This window comes from Lepisma saccharinum, chromosome 2, assembly GCF_977018435.1.
Source record: "Lepisma saccharinum chromosome 2, izLepSacc3.1, whole genome shotgun sequence".
Lineage (NCBI taxonomy): Eukaryota > Metazoa > Arthropoda > Insecta > Zygentoma > Lepismatidae > Lepisma > Lepisma saccharinum.
The window spans coordinates 110331764-110358069 of NC_139230.1; the positions used below are offsets into that span (position 1 = coordinate 110331764).

Below are 26306 nucleotides of genomic sequence, written 5' to 3' on the forward strand. Positions count from 1 at the left end.
AGAAAAAGTTCTCTTGTGAGCCAATTTTTATTAAATGAGATTTGAAATAACTTCCAGTGAGAAAGTTACAAAAAAAACCTCCAAACTTTAAGTTCATATAATATTTACAGTGATATGTTATTTTGTTACTGAGAAAATGATAGAACTTGATTCATTCTTTCACGGCGCGGCAAATGCAACTTCGTTCACCGCACTGCAGATACCATGCGTCAGTCTTATGGAACTCGCAATAACAAAACAACTGCCTGGGATGCATAATATGAACTGAAAAGAAAAATTAAAATTTGACTTACTTACATAACGCTCATTCCGTACTGTTGTCAACCTCGTTTCATCCACTTGCAAGGAATGTATGCTCTCTCCACTCTGCCTGTGTCTCTTCGCTGTCCACTCAGCCATCAGGAAGCAGTGTTTCCAGTCGTCAAGATGAAAACTGCGTTGATCTTCAGCCGTCCAGTTGATTCTTTGGCTATGCCAGATGTGCCCACACTACCACATAGCCTTAGGATGGTATTTCCATGCCGAGCTCCTTCCAGTGACTGGAAGTTTCGCAAATTCCCTCCATCTCAATGTGCCCATCTGCATCATGGTGCATCACAAAGCATCATTCTGCATCATGGTGTATCATAGTGTGTTTCTTTTGTGTTTTGGGGAGTTCCATCTTCCCATCCGAATGTGCTCTCCCTTCTGACACTCAGGCACCTGTGTGTCAGGATGAGTTACGATGACTTACATGTGTCCTCAGTGTAATAGCGTGTTGTATATTTCTTCATTGAAGCTAAAACAGTTTTCTGGAATCAAGTGAATTTTCCTCAATACTTCTATGTCTCCATAAATATAGTGCATCAAAGTGACCCTTACTGTGTCAACGAGTGTCATGCTGTGTTTTTCTTTTCAAGTGCATCTCAGTGCGTCCCACTGTGTCATCAGACTTATAGATGTGCAGTGTAGTGCCAAAGAGTTGTTTATTTACAAGTCACAACTCAACATTCTTTTTCTTCTTGTACTATTAATGTCTTTTGGACATTCATTTTGCAAAGCCATTTTTACGTGTTTTTTTTTCTTACACCTATGAAACTTGGATATGTATGCCATAGACTTTTTTTTTATCTATGATTACCCATGCAAGTAGGCGATTCTTTGGAATGACAATCAAACACTAGTTTACTTCTCTCCGGTGCATGGCTTATATACATATATTTTTTGGTTATAATTTTTCTTTATGGTCACAGTGAAAGGTGACAGTTGTAATAGTTTTAATTTTTGGTGTTTTTCCTTTATTTTTATTTTTAATAAAGTTGTAGTTTACCTTCCTCTGTTCATCTCGCAACCATCGAGAAAATGGGTGTGTCTAGTGAGGGGAATGATGAGGTATAATGAGTGAAGATAGAGAAGAGGCTCGTGTAATGATCTCTTTACTTTGTTCATTAACCTGACGTTTCCTTCCACTGCCTCTAAGTTATCCCAGGAATGCACTCCATTTCCTAATGCCTCCATACTGAGGTTATACGGGAGGTGATGAAAGTACACCTCACCAGTAGAGGACATGAGGTGTAATAACCTCTAGTCCAAGGGGAGTATAAAACATGAAGTCCGGAAGGACTGCTCTCTCAGTTGAATACAAATTTCCATCGATACACTTAGTGCGGGATAAAGGGAGGAACGTGAGTCAGAGTTGAAGCACAAACTCTGACAAGGCTATGGACATGGCCTGTTGATACATCTAGGACAGTATTCATCTAGAACAGTGGACAGGTATGATAAGTGTGGAGAGAGCATTTGCACTCAGCTTTATATCATCTTTCTCTTCACTGACCAGGGTGGGCTCTTTACAGTAATTATGAACCTTAACCTTTCATTTTGTCATTTGCTACATCCTAGTGACTCTCAATCCCCAATGTTAATTCAAGTCACACTTCAATATATATATATTGAATACTTCGCAAATATGTAAAGCAATAATTTACAAAATTTTCTGAAGAAGAAAGCACTTTTTGACTGGATATTTTAATGGGTAGAAACCCATGCAAGGGAAAACTGAGCTAGTTCCACTTGGGCCAACCCTGCCAGGTACACATTTATTAGAGGTTGAGTGAACTCCAGAGCCACATTGTACAGGTACAAAATCAGAAAAAACAATCATACCGTAGGTCAACCAGCCAGAGAATTCAACCCAGTTCAATCAGACACCCTCCCAACTGGACCACTGCAGCTCATATGTGTGTAGTGTTTGACTTAAAATTATTGACAGTGTACATTCTTTCTATGTATGGTAAAGCATTCTTTCACTCAATTGCGATGAATATTTCACTATGATGTAAGTTTTAATGCATTGATCTTCTGCTTAGTGCACTACACATGTTATGTGTCATATGCCATCGTGATATTTATTTTGTGTCTTGAGAAATACATACAGCCTCAAATATTATAGTGGTCAAACTAACAACCTATATCACAAGTAAAATTGAAGGGGTCCGCCGTATAACGTTGTAAGTGACAAAAAAGTGATTTTTCAGAAATGAGCAAAAACATTTGTAGAATACATGGGCGTTTGTTTCGAACTTTTTTCAGCTAGAATGTATAGTTCATATTGAAATAAACATAAAACCAAAAGAAAAATTCATTGCAATAAGCCATTAATGCGTTAGAGAGCTTTTTACACCATGTAATGAGGTAACAACGTTGTAAGCGACTGGCACTTACAACGTTATACCCCGAACTAGCTTGTGTCGCTTAACTAGGGACGGGGCAGGAATGAAAAACGTACCACAGTATTCCTGTCAATACCTCATTTTATGATACAAGTAAAGCAATAGTAGATAAAAGTACAAAAATGGTTTACAAAAGTATAACATAATGTTAAATGAGGATAATACATTTTCTTGTGGGTTAACATTTCCATTACTCAACTTCAAGTTCTTGGTAAAAGGAAACAAATTCTCGTGGAAGATACTGACACATATCATCCAAATCTTTCTTTTTGGCAGCCTTTATAGGGAGACGACCTTCGTACAGGTTGGGAAAAGCAGCCAATTTTACTGGGGGAAGATTTCTCTTGGCTGGCCCTTTGGATTGTTTGGTCAAACAGTGTGTTTTCCATGGTTGTAGAACGTTGTGGGATGTTCTTCCACGTAATGTTGTCGGGTCATCATTGACGATTTGGTACCATACATGGTCTGTAATATTATATGATTTGGTGACCAATGAATGCAAAACGATGTCCAAGTTTTTGAAATCATCTGTACACATGACATGTACGTCGAATGGGTTGGAACTCCTAGCATTAGCAATAACTTCTACCCATTGAAATGGGACATACACTTTTTTCCCCTTTTTTGCTCTTTCAATAACGGCAAAATCCCTATCACAGGGGAGAAAACTGTGGCCAGTAGTCATAAACTTTTGCTCAACAGTCGAAAAGTACTCATTTACTACCACGTGTTGCATTAAAGCTATCATGCGCCAGTTGTTGTTTTGCCCAACACATCTGTCAGACCACAACGTCAATTTGCGTGTTTCACCTTTTCTCAGTATGGAAAAATGTAGTTGTATATACTTCAGGATACATGATGATATCTCTGCTGACCCTCGCTTGGCTATGGTCTCGTCCCAAAAAAACATCATAGCTTTATTGTTACCCTGATTGTGGACAGCAAGATTGAAACAGGTCAACTGCCTTTGATAAAATACGTTATTATGGGTCAGATTTGGACAAAATAAAACCTGCTGCAGGTCAACACATAAAACAATGTTTTCTGCATGTTCCTTGGCATTTTTCGTGTCTTCTGACAGTGACTTATAAGCAAGATCTGCCCTCATGTGATGAAGGTTACTTTCATTTGCAATTTGTCTCATTTCCGCTTCATTGTTGGTTGAAATCATACGAACGTGCAAGCGGTCACAATATGCACAAGTATCGGACCGGGGCAGACCAAATCTTAGTTTAAAATCAGAATTGAAAATGTCACGGTACAGATGAAGCTTTACTTTAACTTCAGGATGTTTAATGCAAAAAAGTTCCCACATTTTCCTTACATTTAGCCCTTCATCCAAACATTGTATTTTACTCTCATGCCTTGAATAATGATTTTCCTGCCGTGGGAATGAGGAAATATGATGTTTAATAAGCTGCCTAGTCTCATCCGATGTCTTTGCTTGTTTCCCGTGTAACCCTCGGTTATCAGTCAAAGCTTTATCAAACTTTATTTTATCAAGAAGTATCTGTACACGGCGAGGTGTGATCTTTAAAATGTTGCATAACATTTTTTGACATATTCGTACATTACTTTCCTTCCTTGGAAGATAATACTCTACAGTACAATGTCTTCTAGAAATATCTTCACTTACCCGTCTGCGAGTAATATCGACTACCTTGATGCATGATTGAGCCAAAAATGTTGTTTGCTTGTTGTAATCCAGTTTATAGAAGTCGTGAAAGTGCTGCAACATTTCCGCATGATCAACGTCTTCACATTCGAATTGACAAGAGCAAACTCTCCCCTGAAAAACAAATACAATAATATAATATTAGAGTAAGCAGTGATGGTAGTATTTAAATAGACACAAAGGCGTATTCACATTATTTGGCCTGATAACGATTTCTAAATCAACATACTGCTATTTATATTTCAATATAACTACTAATCCTCACAAAAATGGAACGTTGAAATTTGAACCAAAATATAATACATATTCGTAATAAGGAGCGTTATCCCTTTCACTTGGACATCCAAAGCCATAAAACAAAAATGACATACAAAATTGGTGCAAAAATATTTTGCCCAAACAAGTTTTCCCTGGGTGTATGCAGGTACAAATAAGAATCGTGGCAATTTTAGGCTTGCTCGGTTGTATGGTTCAGGAATCAAAAATGGGATGCCGACAGACAGGCATACTTAAAATTTTGTCTACGGACTCTACATTATTCAAGGGTAACACTGACAAATACGATCAGAACCCCGCAATACGTATACGTATTGCAACAAGTGGTGGTTACAACGTTATTCTACTCACCTCTTCTGGCGGCAGTTTTCCGGGTACAGTTTTTTTCTTCTTTGTTACATATGGCATGCCAGCATCTCTCAAAGCTTTCCTCTTCTTATCCTCCCAATGCGAAACATTAACTTTCCGTTTTTTACCATTATTTATGAGTTTTTGATCACCCGGTGACAGAGTAACGCCCGACACAGCGTCCATTGTTTGGCTCGGTTTGGCGCATACAACGTTCTTCCGGCGACAAGAGCCGAATTCCCGCGCTTCTCACTTAGGTTTGCAGTGCTACCAACCTAATATATCATCAATCTAAATTTACCACATGGTGGGGAATGTCGCATACTCCGTTTTTGCCACAAAATCTCCACATTGGAAAAGTTGGCGCTTACAACGTTATACGGCGGACCCCTTCAATTGTTCCCCTATGGCTATGTTTGTTAATATGGTTTTTTTTTCACTTGTAAAGGAGACAGGATTGCAAGTTACTTTTATTGTATAAAATGATTATTCACTGATCAGCAAATTCTGTAATGTGTCCACTTTCTTTACAGATATTTATTCACAGCCCTCATCAGCATATGGGCTTTGCCAGTGGCCGAATAACAGCTAGTGATTCAAATAAGGACATTTCTCTTTTGAATGTTAACCAAGCCATAACTTCTGTGCGTGCTGGTCCTTTAAACCCAAAAGAAGAAAGGGATGTGCTGTTAGTTGGTACATTAACAAATCTGTTGGCATATGATGTAGATAACAATTCAGATTTGTTTTATAAGGAGGTAGGTAATTTAGAGATTTTGATTCAATGTACCATAACAAGGGCTGGGAAATTACACATAAAAAGAATTATTCTATACGTAAAAAGAGTTTATGTACTACAGTCGGGACACGCTAGCAAGCAGCGTGGAACCACCCGCTCTGGTAGCGACGCGAAGTTGCCGGATTGACCTACTTCAGGATTTTCGCGAGTCCACAGAAACACGTGTAGGATTAAACATCTGGTTAAACAGTCAACAACGGGACACTTCCATTGTTCTCATTCTCAGCAAAAACAACTGATTCTTTAACTACTACTTCTGTTCTTTCATTCATTTTTTATGTTTTTACATACAGGTAGATCGAAGCATTAATTACACATGTACCAAATGTATCATTAATGTTTAGGAAATCGAGCAATTGCCAAGCATTTCGTTGTAATTAATTGAACTCTGTATTGCCAGAGCCTGTATTATCCTGTAGCTTCCCAAATTATCTCACTTCACACACCCACATGTGCCTCCCCGATGGTACAGTGGTAGGGTAAGCGTCGTCGCCTTGTAATCAAGTAATGCTGGGTTCGATACCCTGTTGAGGCACATAGTGGTTCGGATCCCACTTCCAACTGTAGGTCCATTCCAGATTAGCCGTAGTGTGCATAAAGTGGACTTTAAAACACCAACTCAATCAATCAATTCACACACAATTGATTTGTTCTTGATAAATTCTTCTCTGTAATACAGTAACTCAGTTCTGTGAAATTCTGTATAAAAGTTAAATTTTTGTAGGTTCCGCAAAATATAATTTAAAAAACATGTTAACGAAACCAAGTTGTATGTAATTTGTTTATACGTTATTCGACCTAATTTTCAAGAAACACATTTCATTTGTATGTTCTGAAGCTTCAACTATGTCACAGAAGTATAAATTCCATGTCGTTACAAAACAAAGGGTGAGTTTCGTATACAAAAACAATAGGCGGGCATAGCTGCGGTCGGTATTAAGTTGCGAAAAAGACGAACGTCGCGGTGTGACAAAGAAGGCAAAGAGAGGTGGCATGAAATCTAAGGAGTACGATTTGCCACAGTTGTTCATAACACAAGACGCATTTTCTTTTGTAGGTAATTATGATACGATACAACACAAGTAAAAATATGCCAGTAACTGATGCTTGCAATGTACCATAATAAAAATGCAACAGAGGTTCTTTCAGTGAAGGTTTTCGGTTGCTGTGTAGAGCAGGAAGATAAAATGTTTCATCCTTGCCAGAATGTAAAATTCACATGGGAAATTAACGTTAACCTACAAGAAACTTCAGATTCAAACTTCTAGATTCGTTAAATTATCACTTTACGACGGAAATAACATATATTAGCATACTGATACGTACGTGCTTAATTTCGCGTGATGCTTAATTTTTTCCCGAGCTTGCCAACAGCTGACTAGCCTGTCCGTCTATTTGTGCGAATGTGGCAATGCAGAAAACCCCCAGCCACATGGCAGCCAACGAGGAGACAGAATTTGGTCACGTTCTACCGTTATGCGTTCTGATTGCACGCCGCTTCTTATCGCATCCCGACTGTAGATGGGTTATGCATTAAAATCGTGTAATATAGTACATAAACAACCATGTAAAGTATGTACAAAACTTACAAATCCACAAAAATAAAGGTGCTGCCTCAAAAAACTCTAACAATCCAGATATCACATATTCTTCATAATCTGCTATTCTATTTGTGTATTTCTTTGAGAGTTTCCCTTCATCAATTCCATCACATAATCGCTCATCCTCATTGTCATGAGAGGTAAGCACAGCACACTATGATGCCAGGGGTCCCAGTTTTGAATCCCAGCCTGGGCATGGGTATTCTTTGTGAGTGTCCTCTCATCAATTTCATCATATCCTCATCATTGTGATTAGCCAAAAGTGGCAGAAATGTGAAGTAAAATAAACCAAAGCAATCAATGTATTCAGGGCTGCTATTTCGAAACGTGAGATCCTGTGTGAACTATGCCTACGAGGCATATACTTAGTCTGGACATAAATACTGTTACAAACTTTGGGTTTGGACTGTACATCCAGTAGTCAGGCTCATGAACCATGCTTGTGCTGAAGTTCACTCCTGACCATTGTGTGTTCAGCTGTGAAAGAGCAAGCGTGTATCTTCTTGTGCTTAGCATGGAGTGGGGCGAATATTAAAACAGAGTAGCCATAATTGCTCTGCATATGGTTGGGAAGTTACTCACTGAGATTTTCCAGGCCGTAAAAATCCTGAAGATCAGCGAAAGGTTTGTGTATCAGACAATCCAGAGATTCACTGAGACTGGTAGCATGAAAGATCGCCCAAGAGTTGGTCGACTTCACACCGTATGAACAGCAGCGGCTGTTAAAGCAGTGATGGCTCGTATCTGCCCAAATCTCATCCGGAAGCAAGTGATAATGGCACAGGAGCTGAACATTTCACAACAATCAATGTTCAGGGTACTTAATGAAGATCTGGGAATTGGAGTTTACCGGTGGAGTACTGGAAATTTCCTGACAACGCAAGTGAAGAAGCAGAGGGAACTGAAATCGAGACGGCTCCTGCAGAGGTACGTTGCCAATGGGCATTGCAGGATTCTCTTCACTGATAAGAAATTGATCACCACTGTATAAAGTTTTAACCGCCAAAATGAAAGGGTGTATGCTTCAAACTCTAGAGAAGTTTGTGAGAGAGTTCCCAAAAATCAGAGACAACACCAGTCCTCTTCAGTCATCGTTTGGTGGGGGGTGAGCTATCAGAGTTCCACCGGGCCTCAATTTTTAAGAAAAGGGCTTAAAAGCCATGCGAAAGTGTATGTGGAAAGTGTCCTGGACCCTCTCGTGACACTGTTGAACCAAACAATGTTTCACAATGAATCCTGGATGTTCAAGAAATATTCTTCCCCAGCTCATAAGGCAAGGATGACGCGACGGTGACTGGAGACCAGTGTACTCGATTTCATCTCCACTTTTGATTGGCCATCTGATAGCCATGATCTCAGTACCTTGGAATACAAACTCTGCCCAGAGCTAGAGCGGACTGTCTGCAAGAAGAAGCATCCTATCACTGAAAGTTAAAAGCACTCCTTGATAGCAGCAGGGGTGGACTTTCCCATCAAAACCATGCATGTGAATAGATGCCTGGCCAGTGAGACTTCGAGCCTGTGTGAGGGCGAAAAGTGTACATTTTGAAAACTGATTGGTGCTATTTGTGTGTAATATACTAAAAGAACATTTAAAAATCTGAAACCATATTAAATTTATTCACAAAATAGTGTGTAACAGTATTTATGGCCAGACTAGGTATTTTTAAAAAGTGAAAATATAGACACTTTCCATACCTCATAAAATTCTACATTGAAACTGACATTATTATTAGTATTGTGTAATGAGTGCCTTATTCAGAAGATATTCCCAGAACCCTGGAAGGAAGCAAACTTAATAATCATCAAGAAACATCCGAATAAAGATGAAACCAGGGTCATTTCATAGAGACCAATATGCCTTCTCAACATTTTTGGAACACTCTTCGAGAAACTTATCCTAAAAAGACTCAAAGAATTTCGCCTGCTCAAACCCATATCAGGGATACAATTTGGGTTCACGAAAGGTAAATGCACTGACGATGCATTACACCTGCTATCGTCTACAACACAAACCACTCCAAAGAAGTACATGGTTGGAATTATGGTGGACATCGCCGGGGCATTTGACAACTTGTGGTGGCCCAGCCTTTTTCAAACACTTAAAAACATGAACTGCCCAGGTACACTCTTCCTACTTCTGAAAAGTTATTTCTCTAACAGAAAAGATAGCATCAAATATCCGGATCTACAAATGAGTAAGATTACGTCAAAAGGTTGTCCTCAGGGTTCCATTCTGGGACCCAAGCTTTGGAATACTAACTTGGAGCCTGCGCTTATGAAACTACAAGCTTATGAAACTACAAGACCATCCAGACATAGACCAGATCATAGCTTATGCGGATAACATTATCATCCTCACTTCCGGTAACTCAAGAAGGGAAATCGAAGATAAAGCATCTACTGCAATCAATATGCTATCCAATTGGTGTGATCATGCTAAACTCAAAATAGCTTCGGAAAAGACTCATTATATTATCCTTAAGGGGAAGTTACAAAGAAACCATCAAATCAAACTCAGAGAAAGAAACTTAAAAAGAGTAAGAGAAGCTAAATACCTTGGTATTACTCTTCAAGAGAAGATGTTTATTAACAGACACATAGCCCTGGCAACAACCCAGGCCGAAACAACTATAAACAGTCTAGCCACATTGAGTTCTGCAAACTACAACCTTCCACTATCACACATAAAAACATATCTCATTACCATATATAATGCTATTATTTCCTATGGCTCGCCCCTGTGGGCCATGGAAACCAGTAAGCAGTACATTAAAAACAGAATGAGATCTTCACAACGTAAAGTGATACTTTGCCTTACGGGTGCATTCAGAACAACCTCAACCCTGGCTCTTCTCATGATTGCGGGCCTACAGCCTATTGAAATCGTTATTAAAACTAGAGCATCAAAATATTACTTTAGAAATGGACAAGAGGACGAAATCTATAAACTAATTGGAATATGCCCTGCCACGGTACCAGAAATTTAGCACCACTTGTTTAGCATCTGGCAACAGGAATGGACACAAGCTACGCAAGGAAGGAGACTTCACAGCTTCCTTCCAAACATAAAAGAACGACTTTCGATGGACCATTTCCATCCCACGAGAGGTCTCATACATTTCCTAACGGGACACGGTCCCTACAGTCAACACCTGAATAAGCACAACCTCAGACAGACCGATAAATTCCTGAAATGTACAACCGAGACGGACACACCGGAACATAAAGCCTTCTTTTGCCACACATCGAACAAACAAATCGAAGATTTAAGACAAAAGCTACCAAACTTCAACACGTACCAGTTAATAAGAAATCCCGAGCACTTTATGTTACTAAACAACTTAACAAACCTGGTGTCGAAAGAGGAACATTTCCTCTTCAAATCCGGCATCACTCACCTCCCCATTCAACCCCTACCTCTGGAATGTAATATACCCCCCAGAAGATCACAAAGAATCCACCTTCGACAAACTCAACAACAGGACATCCCTCCTTAGGACTAAGATCACCAAGAGGATAATGAAGCAGAACCTCCCACAGGAACATCAAGAAGGACACACTAATACACAAGACAGTGATACGCCAAAACGAAAAAAAGGTTACACCTCCCTGGAGAAAGGTAAAGGATAACACTGCAAGGATTCGACCCAGGAACCAACCGAATTTAACCAAGATTTTTCTTTTTCGTTTCTTTCTTAAACTGTAATCTTACACCCCCTTCTTTATTCTCGTTACTAAACACACTGCAAACTTTTCTCACTGATTCTTGACAATTCTCCATATTTCCACTACCGAACGTACTAATGTACCCGATACTTCCCAGGAAATCTCCCTACTTCTTTCCTTCCAGATGATGTCCCGGGTACCAACCATCGTACCGATGTTCATCCCAGTCCGACCAACTCTTGCTGGTCTCCCGCAAGTCTCCTTGCATCAGGTACCACTCGTTCTTTCATATCCCTTCCTAGTATTAATACTTACATCTCAAAGCCAATAATACTCTCATTATCTCAAACGTATCTGTGATCATAAATAATATTAATGTTAAACACTAACACTTATTTACTTCCTACTATTTCTAACCTTTATCTTAATCTTCTTACCTTGTAGAATGATGTAAAACCAACTTTGTTCAGGAAAACCGAACAAATTTGGTTCTTCACACTGGGGCATTCTTGCCAATGTCACAGTGAATTATTGTAAAAAAAATGGAAAATAAAGGATGAATCAAAGAAAAGTGGGGGAAACGTAAAAAAATTGCAGAACTGACACCCTAGGTTAATTTTCAGGTACCAGGGCATAAGCGCATACCTCCGAAAGTAGTTTGACTACTTTTATCCGTATATATAAAATAATAATCGTTCCATGTAACCATATCTTGTATACTGTTAGGAAAATAACATTCTTTTTTTTTTTTTTTATTGTGTAATGTATCCCTCATGAACATACATAGGATTTCCCATGAACCATGAACAAAGTATGGCAGTGTGTACAGGATATCGAGACAAAACTTTTCTTAATAACTTTTGTCTCTTCACACCTTGGCTCGATGTTACTAGTGTGTGTGTGCACTCCTATGCATGCATGTGTGCCTGCCCCCTCTCCCTCTTTCTTTCCCTCCCTCTCCCCTCCCCCATTCAAATACATAGAGAAATATATATAGAAATTAAGAAATGTGCTTACTTTGCCAGCCTGGAAAAAATACTTTGCTGGTCCATTCCTGGAAGAAACCAATTCCCAGAACTGCTTTGTGCAGGGACAGACCTTAGCTCACCTATCATGGGAACTGAACCAGGGTCTGCCATGTGGCAATCTGACAACCTACTGACAGGATAACAGTGGCTCCAGCAGATTTCATTGATTTCTCAATTTTACCAGGAATTTGAGTCTAATGCGCTGCTCGAGTTTCATATTTTCCATTTCACGGCAACATGATTGCGGACCTCCAGCTTCAAGCACTGCTCACAGACTAACTACGAGTGACAGCAAGCTGGGGTTCTATTGTCAGCTTCTTGAAGCTTCAAGTTTTATTTCCAGCACATGCACTCCCCACTGCTGCACATATACCTTCAACAGGGTTGCCAGTCTGTTTTTTTTTTGGTTTTTTTTTGGCCAGACCTCATAGAGTATCGGGGTTCCTATGTGAACTCTAAATGTCTTTTCCCTGAGTTTTACCTGTCATAGTCATAGCATCCTCACCTTCTACATTATTATTATTAGAGATGGGACTCTAGATTTTTTGGCTGATCTAGGTTTATCAGTGTACAGGTTTTTGTGGCAGTTAAATGCCTTTCCAAAGTGTATTATAGTGCATACAATAAAATTTCAGATACACCATACATAGAACAAATAGTTTCTCATTTTTGGCAAAAAGAAGTTTACAAATGGACACAATATCAATTAATCTTCAATGCAAAATGAACATATATCTCAAGCCTACATCTTCAAAGTGGCTTGGATAGAACAAGTTACTGAAGTTGTCATTATTAATATTTATTGGTTGTAATTATTATTATAATGTACAGGCAGAGTATATTCTAATTCTTCAGGTGCACTTCATTGGGACTCATTCATTAATTAGATGATTTTCCCTGAGATTTTTACTTTTTTCAAATTCCCTGAGATTTCCATTTTTTTCAGGTGTGTGCGAACCATGAGTACTTCCTACTTTTAATTTACTTTTGAAGAAGAGTAATTCAACCCACAAAAATGTATCTTCTATCAATGTCTTTTTAAAATATAAAATAGGCATATTATGCAGAAAAAGGTGGAAAGCTACTACCTATAAAGGATGATAAAATTTCTTAATCTACTCACCTTTATGTGAAGATCAACTGGAATATCTTTTGGAGGGTATATGGGAACATGGACTTCTGAAGAAAGCTGTGCATCTTTTGGATGAATCACATGCGATTCACCATCGAATATTCCTTCAGCAAAAATCAGTACAGCCCTAATGATTGTGTCATTATTTGTTGACAGAGCAATTTCAACATGGGGCTGAAATAACAAGTTATACACTATTTATGAAAACTATTTATCAGGTAAGTAGAACGTTTCCACTTACCCATTCTAATAAATAAGATAGTTGCTACATGCATGTTATAATAAATAGCTTAATATAAGCACAAATTAATGACAATATTCAACAATTTGGTGTCAAGTTACAATCATAAAACACAAAATTCAATTCTAGTAGTAGCAGGAACGTAGCTAGGTTCATCAGTTTGGGGGGCCCAAATGTCAGAAATATCTCTATGAAACCATTAAGAAATTTAACAACAAACAACATTATGTATATTATTTATGTATATATGTATACACACACACATTATATATACCGGATGAGTTTTTTTAGTTTGATACAACGAAATATCTCGAAAGGTACGCATCTGATCAAAAAAAGTTCTGAATTAAATTTGTTCATCTCGAAGGGGCTCATCGAATGATGCCAAACTCCACCCCCAACCTCACCTCCTGGGGGTTTGGGCTAAGGGCAACTGTAAAATCTCAAATGGGAACCCCCATTTTTTATTGCAGATTCAGTTTCTCCAGACGAAAATACGTAGGTTTTGTCTGAAACTGTTTTTTTGGATTTGTGATAGCTGGCGCTGTAATCGCGAAAAATAAGATTTGGCGCAATTCTCGAGAACACTGTCCTCTTCGTCAGGCTTCGTGGCAGATTATGCCGTGTCTGTTTGACCAGGAAACAAGGTGTAATGGTTTGTAAGATAAAACATGCAGTCCTGAAACATGCTCGGCAATCTGTTAAAAATGAGGTTAACCAATTATAAAACTGTAAAACGTTGAAGAAAGGGAATGTAGAGGAAAGATGGGTAAAGATGTTAAAAAAATGGAAGAAGATAAAAACAAATAGGCTTTAATGTAACGAAAGAAGTGACACGAGCATTCATGATGATAGAGGAGTTCCAAGGTGGAGGGATGACATAATAATGCAGGAGTAGCAGGGAAAGGAGGGGGGAGGGAGGAAGCAAGTGGGCGCGGCCAGTACCAGCCATCGGCAGCACATCAGCAGCACAACATTAGCTGTGAAAATGACTAACTCGACAATCCATTCCGCGGAAGTGAGATTGTTTATTTTCACATGGTCAAAGGTTTTTACGGAGCTTTGAAATCTTCAACGTTTTACAGTTTTATTAAGTGGTTAACAACGTTTTGAACAGATTGCTGAGCATGTTTCAAGACCGCATGTTTTCTCCTAAAGACCATTTGACCTTGTTTCCTAGGCAAACAGACACAGCATAATCTGCCATGAAGCCTGAAGAAGAGGATGGAAGTAGTGTTTTTCTTCCTTGACTCCATTAGTGGTGATAATGCAGGCTATAACGGTGCAAGAGAAAAGTGAAATGATGTACATTTATGGAGAAAGTGGCAGGAATATCAATGATGCTGTGATTCTTTATGCTCAACGTTTTCCAGACTGGGTGCGATCGCACGCTTCTTTTCGCAGAGTTGTTCAACAGTTCTCCACCAAGGGAACTGTACAACAACAACAAAAAAAAAAAGGAATCTCCGAAGAACAATTGCTGGAGAAAATAATGAAATTGTGGTTTTAACTGCAGTGGCTCATAACCCCCACATTAGTACTCGACAAATAAGTCGTGAATCGGGAATTTCGCAGACTACTGTGTACCAAATACTGAAGCTTAAAAAATATCATCCGTTTCATGTTTTGTTGCATCAAGAACTTCATGGTGATGATTTTCAGAACCGAGTGACATTCTGTAAATGGGCGCTTCAGCAAATACAAGGAGACCCAAATTTCTTTACTCGAGTTTTGTTCTCTGACGAGTCGACTTTTACAAACCACGGTACGATTAATCGACACAACATGCATTATTGGAGTGTTGAAAACCTGCATTGGTTACGCCAAGTTGAATATCAGCACCTTTGGAATGTAAATGTTTGGTGTGGAATAATTGGCGATAAACTTATTGGTCCATATTTTATCGATGGGAACTTAAATGGTGAGAAATATCGAAACTTCTTGCAGAACGAACTTCCAGTATTGCTTGCAGACCTTCCCTTAGACGTGCGACAAACAATGTGGTTTCAACATGATGGCTGTCCAGCACATTATTCCGTTGCAGCACGGGAAGTATTAGATCGCGTGTACAACCATCGGTGGATCGGAAGAGGTGGTCCAGTGTCTTGGTCTGCAAGATCGCCAGATCTTACTTCGCCTGACTTTTGTTTGTGGGGCTACGTGAAGAGTGAAGTTTATAATGAACTGCCAACAACGCGTGAGAATATGATTGAGTGAATCACCAATGCATGTCGAAAGATTACACCGGGCACACTTCTCTGTTGTGTCCAATCATTCCAAGTGCGGATAAATCAGTGTATCGAAGTGGGTGGTGACATTTTCGAGGACTTATTGTAAAATTTTTATTACAAACAAGCAATTCGATAGTGAGAGGCGAGGGGACTCACCTAAAACAAGCACTCCGATGGTGAGAGGTAAGGGGACTCACCTAAAACAAGCACCCTGATGGTGAGAGGCAAGGGGACTCACCTAAAACAAGCACCTTGATGGTGAGAGGCAAAGGGACTCACCTTAAAAAAGCACCCCGATGGGAACAAAATACTGCTACGTCCACGTTGTTGTTCCTGGGTTATGCTAAATGCAGTTTCTTATAAAAATTCAACATGCCTCACATCATTTTGCGATTAAAAGTGCATTTTTTTTTTACCATTTCTGCAACATTTCATTTTTGCGATTACAGTGCCAGAACAGATAATCTGGAAGTGGTTAGGAGGTCAGAGCTAATCTCATACATATTAGAACCTGGAGGAGAGCTTGAAAACATATTATATACTCCCCATGCTTCACGCAAAGAGCAGGATGTCCTGTAATGAATGGAGCACTCCTGAGATACAACATATTGTTTTCATTGACAAGATCTAAACTATGGACAAATGGGTTATAAACCGGATCAGATGTTATGCCCAATAATATTCCTTTCTAGATCTTATTTTTAAGGTCCACTTTATGCATAAATATGCTAATCGACACTGGACATATAGTTTAAAGAGGGATCCGAACAACTAAATACCTCCATCAGTTATTGCTTAGAGTGTATGTTCTAGGCTAGCTAGGTCATCTGTGAAGTCAGAAACCCATAGATTAAAATACAGAAGAAAAATCTATTAGAAAATGTGTAGAAAACTGTTGATTTTCATTAAAGATCATAGTGATTCAGGTGCTTCATGATATAAAAGGAATAGATAACCTGTCTGGGCTTCATCAAGAACTTGCGAGGGGCCACAAGCCCCCCGTCCCCACCCCATTCTGGCAGTTCAACTCATGGTTATATGGAGGGCGCTAGTCTTCACCATTCCAGAAAAGCAGTATTGTTCCCAGCATCAAATTTTCCCAGTAATCGGGAATTTTGGAGCCCAAAAATTACAGAAAGAGGAAAAAGGGAGAAACGTCTAAATAAAATGTGCATCTCCCTCTCCCCAATGAACACCATCACCACATGTCCACTATCAGCATCTAACCTTCACCCTCCCACTGCAGGCCTGAAGGGATCATTTGTTGTGTCTCCAAAAACTGCAACTGTGGTTATGTTTTCCCAAGAATAAGACTCTGGGTTCCAACCAAAAAGGTGACCATATCCCATCATTTTGCATGGATTTCACCATGGTCAGTTTCAAAAATCATGAATCCTGATTTCTGGTGAAAGAAAGAAACAAAAATAGGTTACAGAAGAAATAAAGTACTTATTTTGCTTTATTTTTTTCATGAAGTAAAGAATATATTCAGCAATCTTCATGTCATACAAACTATAAAAGAGTGTTGTACTGTTACACTTTGAATAATAATTGATTCATTGATTTGGTATATTTTACTTTGCTGTTCTGCCACTTTTGGGTAATTGCAAAGATACGCTTTGAATAATGCAAGTGGTAACACTGAAAATTTGATCAGCACTCAACCACATCAGCAGCCATGGTGGTCTAGTGGGTAGGGCATCTGGCTGCCATGCAGTTCAATTCCTGGGGTGGGTGATCTAAAGTCAGAATTTTTCTGGCCTTGTCCCCGCTTAAATTGGCTTTGGGGCTCACCAAGCCCCAAATCAATGGGTACAACCATCGCCAGAGTGTGGTTCTGATCACTTCACCTCCAAAATGGCTGAGATCGAGAATGTGTGGGGTCCTACCCCCACATCCCCTAAATGTGCCTTCACGCCATGATGCTACATGCACGGGGAACTTTACCTTACTCTACCACATGAAGAGATATTCCCCTAGGTGAATTTTGGTATAATTTTTGGTGAATGAGAAAATAGGAAATTTCATGAGCTCACATTTTAGGTTCAATTTCTTGGAAAAATAAGACCTGTTCCTTCAATGCACAAACAAGCTAAATGAAGCATAATTTGAAATGTGAGTGTGTCTTGAGAAATGAAACTTAAGTTCCCTTTGTGCACAGATAGGCATTAGCATATGACTGTGTGACTGCACCTAGAGTTTAAAGTAAGATCCAAACGACTGTGTAATGTGCCTTCACTTGGTATTGAATCCAGATTAACATTTATAGTAATATCACAGAATACCACAGCTAGTTAAAATAAAGTTTCATATTGTTTTTGTCTGGTGAACAATTTCATGCATCAATAATACTATTTTTCATATTGCCTCTTTATTTACTCATTCCATTAAATATACATTTTATTCCTTCATTTGATAGAAATCTCTGTGAACATGAATCAAGAGAAATAATAATAATTTATTATTCATCTTTTGTCTTCAGTGCCACAATTAACACAGAAAGGTAAAAATGAAAGAAAATAGGAACAGAAGAAAATTTTTTGCCCTATCAAGTACAAAAATGTGCATTTAAATTATCTACAATAATTTCGACCTTGGTTCATATTGATGAGTAAAGTAAGTTGACGGTTCTACCGGTTCTACATGTAAATAATGCTATAACTGTGAACCTTATCAGTTTAAATTAGGAGTGTGTTCTCAAATATGATTGGAGCCAGTTAATTATCTATGTACATTCAAATATTGTACTTGCTTATTGATTCCATATTCAACCACATATAATATGCATTGGGTGATATATATGGAGACGACATAATGTGTGCATACTGAGCTCACATCAGGGTTACTAGAAATATTAATGCCACCTTCCTAGTTGGATTACAGTTGTAACAGCAGGCCAGGGGTTGTGCCAGGAGGGCATGAAGGGGTACTTGCACAGTCTAGGGTGGAGTGAAATTTTTTTTCTTGAATTTCGAAATGCCTGTAATCAGAAAAGTTGCATTTTGGTATCAGATAGTCAAATAAAAAAAAAATCTCTCTAAGTCAATTTCTTCTGGTGCTCCAAGCCCTCCTAAGTTTTCATATTTCCACTTATTTTCGCGTATTGAAAGATACATGGAGATTTTTTTTAAAAAATTTCGAAATGCCTGTAGTCAAGATAGTTCAAGTTTGGTATCATATAGTCAAATAAAAAAAAATCAGCTCTCTAGGTCAATTTGTTCTGGTGCCCCAAGGCCTCTGAAGTTTTCATATTTCCACTTATTTTAGCGTATTGAAAGATACATGGAGAATTCTGGATGTGATGAAATTATATCTTCATATCCACCTTTAAAAGCAAAATGAGAAAAACTCAGGAACCTCATGCTTCAGAAATTAGTGAAAGTGTTTCTCGCCAAGTGGTAGGAATTTTGATGAAAGCTTCATTGCAATCAGTGTCACATCGGCAAGTCGTTGCAAAAGTGAAAAAACTTCACGAACACTATCAAAATCTCTTAAAGCCCTTTAAGCGTAGATAAAATGAAGAAAACTAGAAGAAAAAATTGCATTGTATTGCTCACATGCTAACTCTACATTATTTGATATATCGTGTTGCAAGTGTAAAAACTTTCCAACCTGTGTTTGTTCTAGAGAGAAGAAAGTACCTATTCAAGAAAGAGAATTTATTTTCGATAAAAGAACGAGAAAAATGTTCATTGGAAAAACTGATTTAAAAAAATCCAAAGAATTGCAGAAGAAGCAAGCAAGAAAAGCTATGGAAGAAGCAAGACTTCAGAAACATTTGTCAAGCTGTAGTGTCAATGCTGCTACTAGTAGTCCTCAATCAAGTCCATCAAGTGAACAGGAGGAAGAAGGTTGAGATACTGACAGCGACACGAGTAAAGTACTTAAAACCAAATCGGAAATGCCCTCCACTTCAGCGAATTCCTCATTAACCTCAAACGAAACTCAAATGCGGTTGCCTCTTAAGAATTTTGCTAGAGAGTGTGACAGACATCGCATATCTGACAGAAGTGCAGCTAAAATTGCTAGTGCAGTTCTTCAAGATGTAGGTGTTATTAGTGATGCAGATGTTTCTAAAGTGATAGATGGGAGCAAGGTTAGAAGGGAAAGAAGTAAAGTCAGGAAAACATCTGCTGATAGTTTGGATACTCTGACTGGATTGTATTTTGATGGCAGGAAGGACCAAAGAAGAATTAATGAGAAGAGAGGAGTGAAGAATTTTGGTCGCATCGTAACAGAAGAGCATGTGACTTTAGTCCAGGAGCCAAATTCCAAGTATATAGGACACGTCACTGTATCACTATAAAAAATGAGATCTTGAGCTTCTGTGCTAGGAAGGATATAAGTATGGACGATCTTTTAGCAGTTGGATGTGATGGTACAAATGTGAATACAGGAAACAAAGGAGGAGTTATTGTTTTACTCAAAAAAGAACTTGGTAGACCCCTCCAGTGGCTTATTTGTTTGCTGCATATAAATGAACTCCCACTGCACCATCTCTTTCAGAAAATTGATGGATACACAACTGGTCCAAAAGATTTTTCTGGGGAAATAGGAAAAGCTCTACAAACTTGCGAAAAACAACCTCTTGTGCAATTCGATCCAATAAATGTTCCTTCTTCTTGTCAGCTTGTTGGGAATGTTGACTTTAAAGACTTAAGTACTGATCAGAGGTATCTCTATAATTGGTGTATTAGTGTAACAAATGGACACTGCAGTGTTGAATTAGCGAATCGCAAACCAGGCCCATTAAACCATTCTAGGTGGCTAACAAGAGCTGCAAGACTGCTAAGGTTGTATGTATCGACTGATAAACCCTCAAACAATTTGACAACTCTTGTGACCTTTGTGGTGATGGTATATACTCCAGTGCAAAGAGATGGATTTATCTTTTCAACTATCAAGTCAAGAGCATTGATGAAAACATTTCACACTAAGAAAGAATATAAGTTGTAAAAGCAATTAGTATTACGATATTGGGCTATATGTAAATGTACATAATTTGGGTACTAATGGGTACTTGAGTAGTTTATTTTATGTATTTCGGTAGCACAACTTTATGGTTGTATTCAAATATCTGTTTTTTGCACTTGTGTACTTAGGAAACAGGGTATTCTGTGTTTCAGTTCAGGAAAATAAATAAAAAGTTATAATTTTCGGTGAGTAAATGCTGATTTTCAATATAAAATCTTCAGTGACCCTGGGGCACCACTAAAAATCAATTCTCTTTTCTGAAATAGTTAGGGTTAATTAACTGTATAATAACACAGCTTTTCCCACTACAGGCATCTTCATTTTTTGAAAAAAAAAATTACCCTATATTTTCACTCCACCTTATATGCGCACCCCCTATCCAAAAGAAAACCTATATTGTACCGAAAACATTACCTCTTACAGTGTCATATTATGACATGTCGTTGTCATATTGAGGGCTGAATGTTAGGTACTGAAGTGAAACTACTGCCATTATTTACAACAGGCAAGCATTGATTCTACTCGCAAAATATTCCACATTTGTTTTACTGTACTGTCGGCAGTCTATAAAGATCAGTGACCGTTGTCTTTATTTATTCAGAATTGTTGTTAAGAATGGTTTCTTCTTGTGTTTCAAAGTAGTCTGTTTGTGTTTTTCGATAAATGTATATAGCTCAGTGTCAGTTGTTGTATGTTTTCCTTTGCACTGTTGATACACCGTTTTGTTGTTTGCCTTCCTCGTCTCTTCAAGTCGCATTGGAGCAAAAATTTCAGTTGCTTTCAAGTATCATCAGGTCGTTCTTGGGAAATTATTTAACGCTAGTTGTACGAGTTCGTATCGTGACAGTAGTTTCCTTGTTAATTTGTTCTATTTGTTCTAGTAAATGTACCATTTCAGACTTTTTCAATTGCAGCCCAAGGAATTTTCACTAAGAAGTTGCTGTGCACTAACGTTTTGTCCCGACACCATAGCATTTGGGCAGTCGGACGGTAGGCAATGTATTATGTAAAACAAACTGATATGAAGAGGGGTAACAAAGCAACGGAACATTAATAGATATATGAAGCAGTCCAAAAAAAAGTGAATTGATAATTACATGAAAGTGATTAGATAATTTCATATTTATTGTGTTATGTTATTTTTCAAATTGCAGAACTTTAGGTTGTATGGTAGCGATTTCTTTCTTTTACCCTACGCACACAAACTAAACACTCAGCAGTTGTTGTCACATATACAACATATTTGGCATTTGATTAATAACTGAATTTTGTACCTAAATTAGTTGTGCCTTGTAATCAAGGGATCCCAGGTTCGATACCCGGTGGAGGCACGGTTCGGATCCCACTTAGCCTATATGTACATAAAGTAGACTTATAGCAATGGATGTCAATCTAAAAGTGTACACTTCAGTCATGGCCATTTGCATTAATTTTATTATAAGAGCGTTAGCATCATAGATGTCTACTAAAAGTTGATTGATATTTGATTTAGGGACTGAAACATGCATGCGTATTTCATGTTTTCTTTATTTTCAACATTGCACCCCCTAAATTTCATTCCGCACCCCCTCAGCACCCCTACACAATTAGTCCTGGCGCCACCGCTGCAGCAGGCACACAAAATATGCATTGTTTGCCACGTAAGGCTTTTTAAGGCATATTTTGGGGTATTTTATTTGCTAACATAAACAAGCTGAGGGTATTTTGATGCAATACATGTGTTCCTTGGTGAGAGGATTGTTTGGTGTGTACATATCACTAGGCTGTGATGAATAGTTCCAAAGTTATTGAGTCCTGAAGTTAGCTCTGAGGCTCATTTTTCATGTTTGGATCCTCGGGTTCGATTCCCAGTGGAGGCACATAGTGGTTCAGATCCCACTTTAAACTGTAGGTCCAGTCCCAATTAGCCTTACTGTGCATGGACTTAAAACACCAAATCAATCAATCATATTTGGATCACATTTTCTGTTGCGCACCACCTTCTTCCACAGTCTATAACTATAGAACTATTTCTTGGAGGATCCTAATATTTGGAATACAAGCCTTCCAGACATGATTGAACCTTCATGCCAAATTTCATCCAAAACAAAAAACCATGACCTGGAAACTTTTCTGAAATTGGTCGGTTTGACATGGAATGACCCAAAAGTTCGCAAAAGTTCTTCATCTGCTTGCACCAAAGTCCATGTCTCTGTTCCATATGTCACCACTGGCTTTACGACTAGCTGATATACTTTGATTTTCAAATTTCTACTCAGGCTGCGAGATTTGAAAACTCTTAACAGTGAGAAATAGCTTCGATTACCAGCTGCAATTCTTGCTTTTATTTCCTCCTTAATATTATTATCCATGGTAACTAATCTTCCAAGATATTTAAAACTTTTGCATTTTTCATAGGTGCCTCCATTAAGTTGTATATGTTGGCCTTCCCTGAATTCCATATTTTGCGCTGAGAACATGTATTTAGTCTTGGGTTGGTTTATTTGGAGTCCCATCTGACTAGCTGTGTTCTCCAATCTTTCCAGTCCTTCCTTCACTTCTTGCAATCTTCGTGCCATCATATCAATGTCATCAGCATATGCTAGATTTTGGTTCACTCTGTTGAAGAGAGTTCCTCCTGGGTTACACCCTTGACCCACTCTTGTCATGATCTTTTCTAAAGCTATATTGAACAATATCGTAGATAGCACATCTCCTTGTCTCAAACCTTGGTTCACTGCAAATTCCCTTGTGAGCTCTCCTTCAACCTTCACCTTGCATTTAGTACCCCTAAGCGTCATTCTGGTTAATCTTATTAGCTTGCTTGGGATCCCTAGCTCCTTCATTGCCTCATACAATTTTCCTCGTATGATACTGTCATATGCCTGCTTAAAGTCTGTAAATAACTGATGAATATTAATGTTATATTCATAACATTTCTCCATTATCTGCCTGACCATAAAGATTTGATCCGTAGTGGATCTGTTTGGTCTAAAACCACACTGATAATCCCCTATTATTCCCTCAGTCAGTGGTGACAATCTTCCTGCTAGGATCTTTGCAAGCACTTTGTATATTACGCTCAGTAGGGCTATACCTCTATAGTTCTCACAGCAAGTTTTATCGTTCTTTTTATGTATAGGGCATATTATTGCCATACTCCATTGATCGGGCATCTGTTCATGTTCCCATACATCAGATAACAATTTCTGTATATACTTTATTAGTTGATTTCCTCCGTTCTTAACCATTTCAGCAGTGATATTATCAATCCCTGGGGCTTTGTTATTCTTAAGAGACTTAATAGCTGTTCTAACTTCTTCTAGTGTTGGAGATGTTCCGGTTTCATCATCATGGTCCTCCTCTGGGTACTCCTCTTCATCACTCAATTCTAGATCTTGGAACCCATCTTCCACATTAAGTAGCTGACTGAAGTATTCTGCCCATCTCTCTAAGATCTCATTTTCCCGCCTATTAGGTTTCCTACTTGGTCTTTACAGAAAGCTGTCTTCGGTTGGAAACCTTTCCTTATATCCTTCACCCTCATATACATTTTCCTTACTTGCTGATTACTATTATATTCTTCAAGTTCCTCAATCCACTCTTTCTCAAAACATCGTTTCTTTCTCCTGCACACACAGTCTGCTTCCTTTCTTTTAAGTCTATATTGTTCTGTGTTATATCTGGTTTTCCTATTAAGCATTCTCTTTCGTGCCTCATTTCTTTCATTTATTGCTGTTCTACATTCCTCATCAAACCATTTACCTCTTCGGATCTTCGTCTTCTCTCCCAGCACTTCCTGTGCTGTTTCATGTAGGATCTCCTTTATTATACTCCATTTCCCTTCAATACTTTCGCTTTCCCACCTTTGACTTCTTTGTTGAAGTTGGTTGCCTACCATTAAACAGAATTGTTTGGCAATGGCTTCATCTCTTTTTAACTTCTCATCATCATACCTTGAGGTCACCTTCGCTCTTCTTCCATCCCTATATGTAGCTATTCTCTGTCTGTATTTAATGCGTACTAAATAATGGTCCGAATCACTGTCTGCTCCTTGACAGCTATCTACTTGTAGTATATCAGAGGCTTGTCTTCTGTCTATCAGCACATGGTCAATTTGGTTTTGTGTTACACCATCTGGTGAACACCATGTCATTTTCCTCACGTTCTTCCTTTGATGCCATGTGCTTCTAATGACCATTAAGTTACACATAGCCAGATCTATCAATCTCAGACCATTATCATTTGAAATTTCATGTAAACTTTCCTTTCCTATAGTGTCTTGGAATGCTTCTTCGCATCCAACCTTGGCATTAAAGTCTCCCATTATTATCTTAATGTCATGTTTTGGTATACGATCAATTACCTGATCCAGCTGCTGGTAGAATCCATCCTTTTCATCTTCTTCTGCCTCTTCCGTTGCGGCATATACTAAGGTAACGTTGAAGAACTTGGCTTTCATTCTCAGCGTACATAGCGTCTCATTTATTGGTTTGAAGTTCTTTACTACAGTTTTATATTTATTGTTTAGTAGGAATCCTGTGCCACCTCTTGTACTGTCACTGCTTCCACTATACATTAATGTATAATCTCCAGTAGATAACATTCCATTTCCTTGCCACCTGATCTCCTGCAATGCCGCTACTATTATTCTGTATTTCTTCATTTCCTCCTTTAGGTTTTGCAATGCACCTGGTTTACTTAATGTTCTAACATTCCATGTGGCCAGGTATATATCATTCTTCCGTTTACGTAGTCCTTTAGCATGCCTGTGTCTTTCCATAGAATCCGTCCGGCTATCATTGTTTGTGAGTTCCGTAACAATGTTTGTTTTATGGGATAGGGTCGTTAGCCCCATGCTCAACCCCCAACCTGGAGGACCAGGGTTTGTATCAGGTTTGCTCCTTTAGAACGGTTGCCATCACTACGGCTGAGGAATCCGCTCCATCCCCCTCATAACCCTGAGGACGGGACTAGGGACTAGGTAGGAATATTGGGATAGGATACAATAGGTAAGATGGGATGTTGCAGAATGCCTTAGTCTGGCTTCTCTTCTGAGACCTGTCCAGCATGGGTCACCCTGCTGGTAGAAAATCTACCGCTGGCATAGCTCTCAGTCTCAACAAAGCACGCAAACCCCTCCGCCCGCACGGTCAGTGCTACTATAAGGCGGCGTTCCCTGGCGTTTTTGAAAAATTAAAAGAACCATTATTGAGAAAATTGATACCAAACTTTTCTTTACACCACTTTCAATAATTTTTTACCCTGACATAGACATGCAAATCTTGTGTGAAAGATCCCTTCAAGACCTTTCCAATGCTGTCTGAATCACTTCTATAGGTGCCCTGATTGCTGAAATATTGTTACTCATAGTTAAGAAGATTTTTTTAAAAAAGTGGTCAAAATCCACATTTCGCACCCCTGTAATTTCGAAAATACAAAAGATATGGCTCTACAACTTTGCATATTTTTCTACCTCAGGTGGCCCTTCCAGTATGGCAAATTTCAAATGAATCAAAATATGTGAGGTTGAAAAGTACCTCTTTGTTGGTTGATTTGACATTGAATGGTCCAATATAGACTTCCCACAGTGGCAGTAATGTTGGTGGTGAATATCAGTAATTATTTGATTTGACTTGATT

At 38.6% G+C, this 26306-nt stretch overlaps 1 protein-coding gene across 6 annotated transcripts in view; it reads right to left on the bottom strand.

Annotated features, from left to right (window-relative positions):
* The window catches only part of LOC145984111 (BBSome complex member BBS2-like), a 182511-nt gene that overhangs the window by 54932 nt on the left and 101273 nt on the right, over positions 1-26306 (bottom strand). For all 6 annotated transcript variants that reach the window (XM_083117541.1, XM_083117542.1, XM_083117537.1 and 3 more), the window contains one exon: positions 13231-13413. In XM_083117541.1, coding sequence (XP_082973667.1) covers positions 13231-13413 — 183 coding nt within the window. The remainder of the gene's footprint in view (positions 1-13230; positions 13414-26306) is intronic.